Source organism: Carex rostrata, chromosome 30 (assembly GCF_964058835.1).
Source record: "Carex rostrata chromosome 30, lpCarRost1.2, whole genome shotgun sequence".
Taxonomy (NCBI): Eukaryota; Viridiplantae; Streptophyta; class Magnoliopsida; order Poales; family Cyperaceae; genus Carex; species Carex rostrata.
In genome coordinates, this window is record NC_135947.1 from 1,633,650 (window position 1) to 1,646,720 (window position 13,071).

Sequence of the window (13,071 nt, forward strand, 5' to 3'; positions counted from 1 at the left end):
CGATGATGAATTTTGCGAATCTAAAAATGTGAATGTTTTTTTACCCGATTTTCTCTTTCAAATGAGATCTATGAAGAATAACTTTTGAGTTATATTTGTGTCGTAATTTTTTTTACCCACTTTAAATCTTTGTGACTTTCAGTTTTTTTTTTATTTTGCTTCAAAATAATTTAAACCTCTATTTACAAGCATATAAACCTCATTAATAACACTTTAAATATCTAGAATAAAACATATAAACCTTATGTACAAAGAATTTAAACCTCAACAATAATACTTCAAAGCATATAAACCTCAATAATAACACTGCATTTACAAAGCTCGTGTACAAAGCATATAAACCTCATGTACAAAGCCTTTAAAATTTTAATAGCTGTAGACTGAGATTTAAAAACTTAAAAATTTAAAGTGCTCATGAGTTCTACTTTAAAAAACAAATGACTTTAAAATTATTCAAAAGTATTTTTTCATGGATCTTATTTGAAAGATAAAATCGAATAGAAAATGTTCGTATTTTTAGATTCGTAAAATTCATCACAGATTGTTGGGAATATAAATTATAATGATCAGAGAAAAAATTAAAAAAAATGGGTGAAAATAATATTTCATTTTTTGGCTTGAAGACAAAAGTAGTTGAGAGTTAAAACTATCTAGAAATACTTTCAGACAGAGGTTTATATGCTTGCCAATAACATTTTAAAATGTTATAAACATAGCTTTAAATGTTTGGATATTAGCACTGGAAATGGAAGTTAGATAATATTGAAAGATTTTTTCTGTTAAACTACTTAGGGGATGCGTTCAAGTATGATGGCTCGAGGTACCATAACATTTCTCATTTATTATATTGTGCTTAAATTAACATATTTAAACCGTTGGTGTGTTTCATATCATGTCAATTACATGTGTATAAGAAATTATAATATTGGAGCCTGATAATTATATCCCAAACAAAGTCCCCGAGTGCGAACCCCCAAGTAGTTTAACAGAAAAAACTTCCAATATTATCTAACTTCTATTTCCAGCACTAATATTCAAACATTTAAAGCTCTGTTTATAACATTTTACAATGCTACTCGCAAGCATTTAAATCTCTATCTGCAAGTATTAAAATTCTAAATCTGTATAGTTTTAACTTCTAATACTTTTGTTTTCAAACTAAAAACGGAAAGATTATTTTTATTCACTTTTTTTTCAAATTTTTTCTCTGATCATTCTGATTCATTTTCTTGACCATCCGTGATGAATTTTGCGAATCTAAAAATATGAACGTTTTTTACTCGATTTTCTCTTTGAAATAAGATCCATGAAGAATAACTTTTGAGTTATATTTGTGACGTAATTTTTTTTACCACTTTAAATCTCTGTGACTTTCAGTTTTTGTTTTTGCTTCAAAATAATTTAAACCTATGTTTATAAGTATATAAACCTCATGTACAAGCATATAAATCTCATTAATAACACTTTAAATCTCTAGAATAAAACATATAAACCTCATGTACAAAGAATTTAAACCTCAACAATAACACTTCAAAGCATATAAATCTCAACAATAACACTACATTTACAAAGCTCATGTACAAAGCCTTGAAAATTTTAATGGTTGTAGACTGAGATTTAAAAACTTGAAAATTTAAAAAACAAATAACTTTAAAATTACTCAAAAGTATTTCTTCATGGATCTTATTTGAAAGAAAAAATCGAATAGAAAATATTCGTATTTTTAGATTCGTAAAATTTATCACGAATCGTCGGGAAAATAAATTATAATGATCAAAGAAAAAATAAAAAGAGTGGGTGAAAATATTTTTTTCTTTTTTGGCTTGAAAACAAAAGTAGTTGAGAGTTAAAACTATCTAGAAATACTTTCAGACAAATGTTTATATGCTTGCGAGTAACATTTTAAAATGTTATAAACATAGCTTTAAATATTTGGATATTAGCATTGAAAATGAAAGTTAGACAATATTGGAAGGTTTTTTCTGTTAAACTACTTGGGGAACGCGCTCGGGTATGATGGCTCGGGGTACCAGAACATTTCTTTATTATTTATTATATTAAATTAAGTATCAGTTATGATTTTTTTCATATTAAATTATTATTATCTCTGCTAATATTTTGCATATATTTTTATATCATTGTATGATTAAAGGTTATACAAGGAATAGTTTTTTACTTCGTTGTCACTATCTTCACTATTATTATTTGTTACTATTACTATTATTATTATTATATTATTATAATTATATTAATATTAATATTATTATTATTATTATTATTATTATTATTAAAAATTAGCTTTCAATTGAAATGAACGATAATAATTTAAAAAATGAATACTATATGAAGAGCAATCAAAATGAAGATTAATATTTGAATATTTCTCGATATAAAATGAGAGAATAAATCATAAATAAAAACAGAAGCACATAGTTTGATTAAGCATACTTATCATAGAAGACCATGTAGCATTAAAAATAATAATAGAAGTACAAAAACCCATATAATTGCAAAAAAAAAAACCCATGTAGCATAGCGGTAGCTATAGCGAGTCGCACATAGCGGTAATAGCAGTCGTTGCTGAGTTAGCGCACTTTTATCTCACATAGTGGTAATAACGGTCAGCTATTGTAGCTTAGCGTTTATAGTCCGGAAAAGCTATAGCGCCGCTATAGCTAGCTATTTAGAACAAATGGTTAAGGCCCAAATTTGTCTTGTTAGATTAATCATCTAAAGAGAGTATTTATTTAGTTAATTGTAACTAACTTCTGTTCTCAGGGTAAGTACATGCTAGATGGCTTGTTGGCACAATCAGGAGAGGTAAAACAGAAGAGCAAGATGTGATGCATGACCGAGCCACGATGAATGTGACCTAGAAGAAAAAAGAAAGAGAGAAGGAAGAATGGATTAGATATGCAGCGGAGATGGCTAGCTCATCACTCCATAACAAGACCAAACCAACCTTGGTTTGGCTTTGTTAATTGTTATGGTATGATGAGCTATCTCCGTACCTGTACTTCCTCAGGCACCTCTATAGCTTAATTATGGACTTAATTCATTCCCAGTTTTTTTTTTTATTTCTAGCTACTCCTTTAATTTCATATTTTGCTTAAATCTATATTTGTACTTGTTAAAATGCATTAAGCATAATGTGATTGTATATGGTACAATTTGTGACACTAATTGCTATGCATTTGTAGAACTCAATTAATATTTATGCTTGAATTAATTAAGCTTGGAATTATTCATTATAAGTTATTTTATTTATATTTAACTATTTATCAATTATTAAAATTTTAGTGTGTAATATATTATTTTTAAGAAACTGTGATAATTAATTTGTTAGATTTCAGTTTAATTAGAAATATTTTTAATTGGGTAAAATGAAAAATAAGATCTGCAGTCAGTCATCTTATTCCCGTGGACATACGCACGGACATGAAGGATATAACAGTGCATCGCTTATTCCCGTGGACATACGCACGGACATTATTCCTGTGGACATACGCACGGACATTATTCCTGTGGATATACGCATGGACATGAAGGAATGAAGGAATAACAGTGCATCGCTTATTTCCGTGGACATTCACATGGACATTATTCATGTGGACATACGCACGGAGATGAAGGATATAACAGTGCATTGCTTATTCCCGTGGACATACGCACGGACATAAATGTCATAACAGTGTCAACATAGATCGCTGGTCCCACGTAGTATTCGCGAGGCTATTTTAACCTTATCGCGAGGATATTTCAAAGCCTATTGCGAGGCTACTCTTATCGCGAGGCTATTTGAAGACTCTCGCGAATTCATTATTGTTATCCTCGCGAAAACCTGTATGTTCTTGTGGTGTCTGTCTCCTCCTTGAGGTACCCCTTCTGCACCAGATGAGCTCTCTCCAGAGAAGGACCAGTCTTCAGCAGTGATACACATTGGTCTTCAGTTGATTACTCCTAACGTGGCTGAACAAGGGCTGGTTAGGAGCTCTCCTAAAAAACGGGTTGGGGTGCCTCTTTTTTCAACAAGACGTAGCTTGCGCCTCAAAGTGCTGGGTCTTTCTACACAATTAGGGTGCAAGCCATAGATAATGATAGTGGATCTAGTGCACGTATACCGTTACTTACAAAATTTTCTTTTAGTAGATTAACAATTGAAGAAATCAAGAGTTTGTTCCATGTTTACAATATTTCTCTTGGGTTAGACAATGCAAGGAGATGATAGAATGGCGTTCCAGCAAGCACTTCATATCTTGGATAGAGACCAATTTGAGGCCTTTTTTTTTTACTGGCTTTAGAAAAGAATAGAAATTCAACTCATGCTAGCTGTGCCATAATAATAGATGATGTGGAGGGTGACCTTAGTATTTTATGAATCTTTTAAATGGGAATATAAGGTATCAATGCTACTAGGAAACGTCAAATCTTAGCTGAACATTATTCATGCTCATAAAATAGATATTGTAGCTGTTCAAGAAACTTAACGTATGATTTTTTTCCTCATAGGACCTTAAGAAATATTTCTTATATTATAGATGTGTGGAAATGCCAATATACCAGTAGATATATTGAAATTCTAAAATGCACAAGCTACTGAAATTCCTTGCAGACAGATTACAAAAAGACAAGAAAATATATGAAAGAAAAGATAGAGACAAAAAAGATCCATGTGGCTGCAAACATATATAAACAACAGATAACAACTATGGAATTGTATGGTTATGTTGGCCCTTGTAAGTGACGGTGCACATAGAAGGGTCGTTTGCATCCCGGTCAATATGCTTTTTGGCAAAGCAACCAATTTCACTGCACTTGTAATAGTGCCTGAGAATGTACACAAATATTTAGTTTAAAAGTATAATTTATATAAAATTTAGGCGGATTGAAAAACAACAGGTGAGCAATATTTTCTGAAAAAAGAAATGGCTGTTATAAAAGAAGCAATTTTAATAGTTTTGGTAGTATATATTAAAATGCCAGTGTTATGGTTAAGAATACAGCCTGCCCCCATAATAGAAGGTTAAATTATAAAGAAAAAGTAATAATTATAACAACTTCTAACCAGTAAGGACACTCAGTAAATAATTGGCAATTTATACTCTCTCTAATTTTGTGGAAACAAGACTGTACAAAGAGAAGTGCATCATCTTCAAATTTTGTTGCTTTGTTTTACAACAGAATTCAAGAAGTCAGCATTTACCGGGACAGTACAAACAGTGCTCTATCAGTGTCAGACTAAAGCTGATCACCTGAATAAATCATGAGAACTTTAAAAAGAAAACCCACACACAAAATGGCTCCCTTAAAAAATGTATCATATGCCAAACCAAGCCTATACTAGACAATAAGAAGTGATGGAAGCTTAGACAAGACCCAAATATATCAGACTGACAGTCTTTTTGCTGTAATATCATAAAATGAGTGAAAGGCAGGGATTTTAAAATTTTGAAATCCAACAAAAGCTAATGATGTACTGATGCAGTTCAGAATTTGCTTTGTAAATAAAATGGGTGGTTTTTGTATATGCTAAGGGGGCTACATGATAGGTTTTTTTTGGGTTTGTTTCGCTTTTACGTAAATATGTGAAGTTTATAGAGAGTTCTGTATCAGTAAAATGAAACATGTGGCAATTGCTGCTTATCTTATTTTCAAAAAAAAAAAAACAAAAAAAAAAGCTAACTGATGATAGTTTTTTTTTTTTTTTGGTTTGTTTAGCTTTTATGTAAATATGTGAAGTTTATAGAGATAGTTCTGTATCAGTAAAATGAAACATGTGACAGTTGCTGCTTATCTTATTTTCAAAATAAAATAAAAATAAAAATGCTAACCGGTGATAAGGAAGACCAATTATCCTCATGTTACCACTTCTATGCCAAGTGTATGGATCAGCATTTTTTGAGTTCTTGGCCAGGACTTGTATTGTTGCAACTTCCCCAGAGATCCTATTTTTTGATCTGAAAATAGCCCAATGAAAAAAGATCATTAATCAGGAAGTGCCTTTCCTCTTCTACTATTTGATTTTGTTGGTGCCTGATAGTAGAGTACACTAGTAACAGCTCTGTTGGATCTAGCAACAATAATAAAGTTATCACCATGCACATACTAGAGTAGACACTAGGCAGTATTGATTGCATAGATGAGTGAAAAACAATGGCAACTGCAAAATCAAGATTGTAATAAGGAGTAAAAGATGTCTACTCAGATCGGCACCCATTTTTAAAATGTGGCCCAGCCCACCAGCCCAGCCCATTGACAACCCACTTGTAATTCTACTGTTGGCTCAACTTCATCCAAAAGAGCCTCTTGATTAGCCCAATAAGGTACTTCATATTACAGAATACAGGTGGTATTTAAAGTTCATTATTTTCATTTCACCTAACAACAAGACATCTAGTCACATCAGGCATCATTCAAATTGCATATTAGAGAATACATTAAGTTCACCAGCAATTGAGTTTCATTTCTTCTGATGGCTATAGAAAATTAGGATACACAAGGCTTGTTTTAACAGCCAAGAGAAATGCTAAGCAATGTATGAAGCAAAAATAAAGAGTTTTGCAGAGAATTATTGAGGAGATTTACAGTTGTTTGACATCCTTGTTGGCACCTTCCTCTCCTACAGAGGATTGAAGATTACTTCTTTCATCATATCTCCTCCTGTTAAAAGAATTATAATTTACCCCAATTAAAAAGGAGGATTGGATTTTAAAAAGGTCATCAAGTTAATTATCAACACAGTCTCTAACATCACTTTACATTTTGGAAGGAACCACTTGATAATGGATTATTAACAATCTTGACAATTTTCTTCAGATCAAACCACATAGGTTTGAAAATATTAAAAACCAAACTTATGGATATATTGTTGGACATATAGATAGGCTACCAATCAAATTTCATGCAATATGAGTATCATTTGACAATGCATCAAGGATCGTTAATTTAAGACCATATTCGATGAACATTATTTTTTATAGGCATGATATATGCATCGTCCATATATAATGCCTACAATTTTAGATTTCAAACTTAAAAATTTATTTCGAAAATTGTCAAGATAATCCACTGTGAAGTAATCTTTCCCTTAACATGTTGTTATAGTTAATATAAATACTAAAGGTTCAAAAAGCCAATAAGAGATAGTGTTTCTTTCTCCTACAAAGAAGAGACTTTTTTTGGCAAATACTAAAAAGACTAGAGGCCATTTTGCAATTCTGGAAAATTCACCATTAGAAAATTCATCTCTTGGTTGAAAATTATAAAAGGTAGGATACAAACCGGTAATGAGGGGAGCGCTTGATGCTCATGTGACCTGTATTACTCCCTGGACAGCTCTCGTCATTTTTTGAGCTGATTGAAGAGACGAGCACTGTTTTCTTTCTTTTCTTTGCTTTCGACTTCCTACATTACATAAACAAGGTTATTCACACAGCACATCTGTTATGGCCATGACAGTGTTCTTATTAAGTAATTAGCAAACAAACTTTGACCAAATGTTTGACTACACACATTTAATAGTTGGGTACAGTACTTTCGCAACCTTATTTACCGATATCTTGGCATTCTAGGGCTCTATTTAGCAAGTAAACAGTTAAATTAGAAAAGAGAATGAAAAAGATGAAAAATATAAATTTGTCTAATTGACACCAAAATGTACTGGAATAAATACTGTCAATCATAATTTTTTTTTATAGAAACTTACTGTTCTAGTTCATCCTTGTGCACTTTTCCCATGGTTTTTAGGGAAAGCAAAGCAGATACAATCGACATAAGCTCATTTTCCTTTCCTTCTCTAACATTACTCTCCTCTTTCACCTTCAATGTCTTATTATTATTCGATGTCGCAACACAATTCGGCTGTGAGATCGAGTTGTCAATTTTACCCTTCCCAAGAGGATCTGCTTCGACCATCATGATTTATAACGAATAATCCCGAGTAAAACTAAAAGGCACAATCAGATCCTTAGAATTGACAGCATCCTTGAAATAGTCATATCCAATGGCAAGGATAACATATTTTCTGAGAGAGAGAGAGATGGAGCTACTCCATTTTTGCTACCATGGTTAGGAGAATCTATCGGCAGCTGAGGAGCCGACTATTGCGCGATTTTGCAAACCGACTGGATGGGTTTTGGTTTTACGCGAAAGAACGATCGAATCGGAAGAGTTTCACTGTGCGATTTCCGTCGATTCTTCCTCCTGTTCCTCCTAATCTGTTTGCGACTGATGTGTCCTCAGTGATGCATTTTTACAGAGTACGTTTCCTCTGAGATATCTCAATTTTTGCGTGACCAATGTGTCCGGTGCCTATTCGGGGATAGCGCAGGGGGCCAGTATTATTTTTGCTTTGAGAGTCGTGCAAAACTATTTAAACGGTTGAGAGATTCCAAAAAGTCACGCAAAGTTTGAGATATCTCAGAGGATGCGAATTCATTTTGACCGACTCTTCTAAGTCGCTGCGGTTGATGATCGGGAGAAATTGGAATTCTTATCACTAATAGGTAACTCAAATTTTGAGTTTAGATCTGGACTGCCGGATCTATTTTGGCATGAATATTAAAGGTTCCACCTCCGGACGGATTGGCACAGATTCTGATCGTACAGTCAAGTTCTAAATTTTAAATTTCAGGTACTTTAGGGTACGACTCGAGAATTGTGGGTTACTTAAAAAGGAGTAATGCTACGGTGCTATAGGTTGCATACACAGCTACGGTGCTATGGTTTAATATTTGAGTTTTCAAAATTTTAACGGTCAATTCGAACCATTCATATTAATATGTGTTTGGAGATCAAATTTTATATTTTTTGAAAAATTTTACTATTTTTTTAGATAGGTAGAAAATCAAATATTTGAATGGTGCAAAATTTTTTAAATTGAGTGATTTTCTACCTATCTAAAAAAATAGTAAAAATTTTCAAAAAAAATATAAAATTTGGTCTCCAAACACATATTAATATGAAGAACAAGATGAACGGTTCGAATCGACCGTTAGGATTTTGAAAACTCGAATATTAAGCCGTAGCATTGTAGCCCTCTATGCAACCCATAGCACCGTAGCCTTACTCATAGAAAAGAAGACAAATTTCTCGGTCCGAGTTAGGGCTGCAAACGAATTGAACTGAATCTAACTTACTCCAATTTGAATTTGGTTTGAATTAATTTCGAACTAAGTTTGATTTTAATTAATTTTGAATCGATTTTTTTACGAACTCAATTTTAAATCTTTTACGAACTTTTTTACAACAAGGAAGAGTGATCGTAGTCGCCGAAAGCGAGAGATGAAAGTCGTCTAGGGTTTTAGAACTGAAAATGATAGTTACGACTTACGAGTTATGACTTATGGCTGAACGACCTTATGTTTTAACTTTTAAGTCATCAATGGAAATCAACGGTTCACGTTAATTTGAATTTCGAACTAGAATAATTCATGAACCTATTTTGAACGAACCAGGTTGAGTTTGAATTTGGTTGGAATTAATTTCGAATCAAATTTTTTACGAATTTTTTCGAATCAAACTCAAATCAAATCACGAACTACGAATTTTTTGTGCAGCCCTAGCCCGAATGTTTAGATATTTATTGGGCCAGTAATATAAATTATAATAATCGATTTAATGAGTAAAGCTAGGGTGATGTGCTTACCAAGAGGGTTTGGTTAGTACAACTCCAAAGTATATTGAATCGATTTTAAATAACGAATTCAAATCGTTGAAATCCATGTACTTCATTAGTGATGCATGGGCATGCAAAATTATGAAAGTTTTGAGTTTATTTGCTACAAAGTCAAGCGGTCAAATAAATAAACTAATTTATAAAAAGTTTATTTCTTTGACCGCTTGACCTTGTAGCAAATAAACTCGAAACTTTCAAAATTTTGCATATACATGCGTCACTTATGAAGTACATGGATTTCAACGGTTTAGATTCGACGTTTCAAATCGATCCGATATACTTTTAGAGTTATGCTCACCAAACTCTCTTAGTGAGCACATCATACCCTAGCTTTGCTTAGGACTGCTAATGAGCTAGAACTCGCCTAAAACTCGCCCCAGCTCATTCAATCTTTCATTAAAATCCGACTCGACTCGGCTCAACTTTGAAGGGTAAAGCTCGACTCGGTTCAGTTCATTGGACTGTCTAGGCTCGACCCGAACTCGGCTCAAACCCAATTGATTGTATTTCTCCTGGTTACTATGCAAAGTGTTTTGTAATATATATTATTTTTGAATATTACGGTATAGTTTTGATGTGTATACGTACAATCTATGCAGCAAAAAGCCAAAAAGGTCGCAAATCAGTGCTGCCAGAATATAAATTTGGATATACCTGTGTAAATTTATATATATAGAGAGAGTGTGATTAATATGTATTCGGTAGCACTTCGGCCGAAGTGCTACCGATTCATTTTCCAATTTTTAAAGTCCAAATAATCGATCAAAACCGTTAGATGTCATTTCCATATTAAAATGTGCTTGGAGACCAAATTTTACATTTTTTTGGAATTTTTTTACTATTTATTAAACCACTTTGAAAATCGCTGATCCAACGGTAGCTTCTAATTTTTACTGTTTGGTAAGCCGTATATATATAGAGTGACTACACTATTTCGTGAATTAATGGAGGTGTTTTAATTTACGCTCATATCTCTAGTTTCAAAGTCTAAATAGCCGATCCAAACCGTTAGATGTTTAATTTATATTAAAATGTGCTTGGAGACCAAATTTTATATTTTTTTGGAATTTTTTTACTATTTATTAATATTTATTCAGATGGTTTGAAAATCGCTGTTTTATTAAAATTCTGCACCGTTAAAAAATAGCGATTTTCAAACCATCTTAATAAATAGTAACAAAAATTTCAAAAAATATAAAATTTGGTCTCCAAGCACATTTTAATATAGATTAAAAATCTAACGGTTTGAATCGGCTATTTAGACTTTAAAACTAGAGATATGAGCGTAAATTAAAATACCCCCATTAATTCACGAAGTAGCGTAGCCTTACTATATATATATATAGAGTTAGGCTGGGGTGCTATGGATAGCATAGTGGCCTCTATGCTACGGCTCAATATTTGAGTTTTCAAAATCCAAACGGTCGATCCGAACCGTTCATCTTATTCTCCATATTAATATCTGCTTGGAGACCAAATTTTACATTTTTCTGAATTTGTTTACTATTTATTAAGTATTTTACAAAATTGTTGATCCAACGGTGGCTGCACAAAACAGTAAAACCGTTGGATTAGCGATTTTCAAAGTGGCTTAATAAATAGTAAAAAAATTCAGAAAATTATAAAATTTGGTCTCCAAGCAGATATTAATATGGAGAATAAGATGAACGGTTCGGATCGACCGTTTGGATTTTGAAAACTTGAATATTGAGCCGTAGCATAGAGGCCACTATGCTATCCATAGCACCCCAGCCTAACTCTATTATAATTTAGCGAAACTGAGAGAGAGGAAGAGAACTGGAGAGGATTTGGACAAAAAATTTAGCTGAAGAGATTTTTAATCTGGTCTGTTGATTAAAATAATGATATACGGTATAGATTTGGAGGTTGAATGGAGGCACGAAGAATTGAGGCAGTGGAACCCTCCTCATATTATAATTTTGTTAATATATTCATCAAATATACAAAATTAAACACTTGCCAGTCCTTGCAAAAAGTGCAAAATATTTCCCTTATGTAGTCCCTTTTTTTTTTTTTGAAATGTAAAGTAGCCACTGGCAACCTGTTTCCATTAGCCACTGCAACAGTAACATACTAAAGCATCACCAAAAATCGAATAAATAAAAAACTAATGCTTGACCAGTTACAATTTGTCTCACTGCCCCCTATTAATCTTCCTATACAACTACCAGATTTTGACTTAGGGTTGAACTCTGAATCAATACCAGTAGAAAGATTACATACATTAAGTGCTTCATTTCGTACAGACCAGAACCAGAATCAGTCTTCAAATGAGTAAGTGGAGTGGCAAATGTAACCATGAAAATTAAAATATGAGCCACAAAATAATTACAAATATAACAAAATTAAATCCCTTGATGAAAATCGGACAAGCTTAATCACAAAGTGCAAATATGTCCCTACAAAAAGCGAAAATACTAAAGCAGACAATTAAGCAGTAAAGACCCTTAAAACTTCTAATTCTTCACTGGCATCATTTGAAGAGGCTGAGTGAATCCTTCGTCTTCCGAAGTTATTCCTTCTCCAATTTTTTAAATAAAGACCTAATACCATAAGATGGAATATTGTTACTTATTTAAATAAACACTTGACAAGTTGCATACAAAAATCCATTTCTAATTTTGAATTATGTCATATGTCATTTGTTGAAGATAACAAGCTTAAATTTATAATTTTAAGCTTGTTATCTTTGCTAACCTTATCATGTACAAGTTGCTGGAGTGTTATACTGGTAATAGTTAAGAGAGGGTCCATATTGCTTTAATGTGAGGTTATATTCAAATGAAATGATCACAAATTCACAACACCACAACAGCTTTGGGCCTTAAGATGTCTCACAACAAACGTTGATATTGTCAGTAAATTAATTTATAGAGGTTCAATTCTTTATGTACTCACATGCATGTTTGTGAAAGAAAGCCGGTGCTGTTTAAGAAAATTTATAATGTAGGACAGTATATTAAAAATATAACAAAAAAGATGAATAAAGGAGGAATTTTTTTTTCATGATAATTTCTATCTTTTATTATCATAGCATAATATGGTAATGCAAAAAATTGGGCTCACCATCCTAAAGGACCAGTGGAAAAGAAATGTGGAATGGGGACTGTGCAAATAGTGTTTGATTCAGGGTCAATATCGAAAATTGACAGGTAACCTTCTATATCTCATTCTTTGAGGATCACACAACTATAAAGAAAGATTAGCACTTACAACTGGCCTCTTTCTCTTTGAGCCACCTCGTTATTTTTTCCTTTCTTGGGATAACTGTTGTCGTACTAAATGAAAAAACTTCTAGATATTCAATTTTTTTTTTTTTTGACAAAACTTGAAAAGTACTTATTTTCTCACTAGAAACAAATATCTTTTCTTAT

General features: G+C 32.4%; 2 protein-coding genes across 3 annotated transcripts in view; both read right to left on the reverse strand.

The window, feature by feature from the left end:
- LOC144546592 (WRKY transcription factor 22-like) overlaps positions 1-13,071 on the reverse strand; it is a 45,091-nt gene that overhangs the window by 25,590 nt on the left and 6,430 nt on the right. The window lies entirely within an intron of this gene.
- LOC144546591 (uncharacterized) lies at positions 4,572-8,257 on the reverse strand. 2 transcript variants are annotated; one of them, XM_078295128.1, is made up of 5 exons: positions 7,706-8,256; positions 7,282-7,404; positions 6,586-6,660; positions 5,832-5,957; positions 4,572-4,827 (listed from the first exon to the last, which is right to left on the reverse strand). In XM_078295128.1, exons 1-5 carry the CDS (start codon positions 7,915-7,917, stop codon positions 4,707-4,709), a joined length of 657 nt encoding a protein of 218 aa, XP_078151254.1. In that variant the 5' UTR covers positions 7,918-8,256; the 3' UTR covers positions 4,572-4,706. The 2 variants fall into 2 exon arrangements, with proteins under 2 accessions (XP_078151254.1, XP_078151255.1); XM_078295129.1 differs by lacking the exon at positions 4,572-4,827 and adding an exon at positions 4,986-5,252 and having other exon boundaries at positions 7,706-8,257.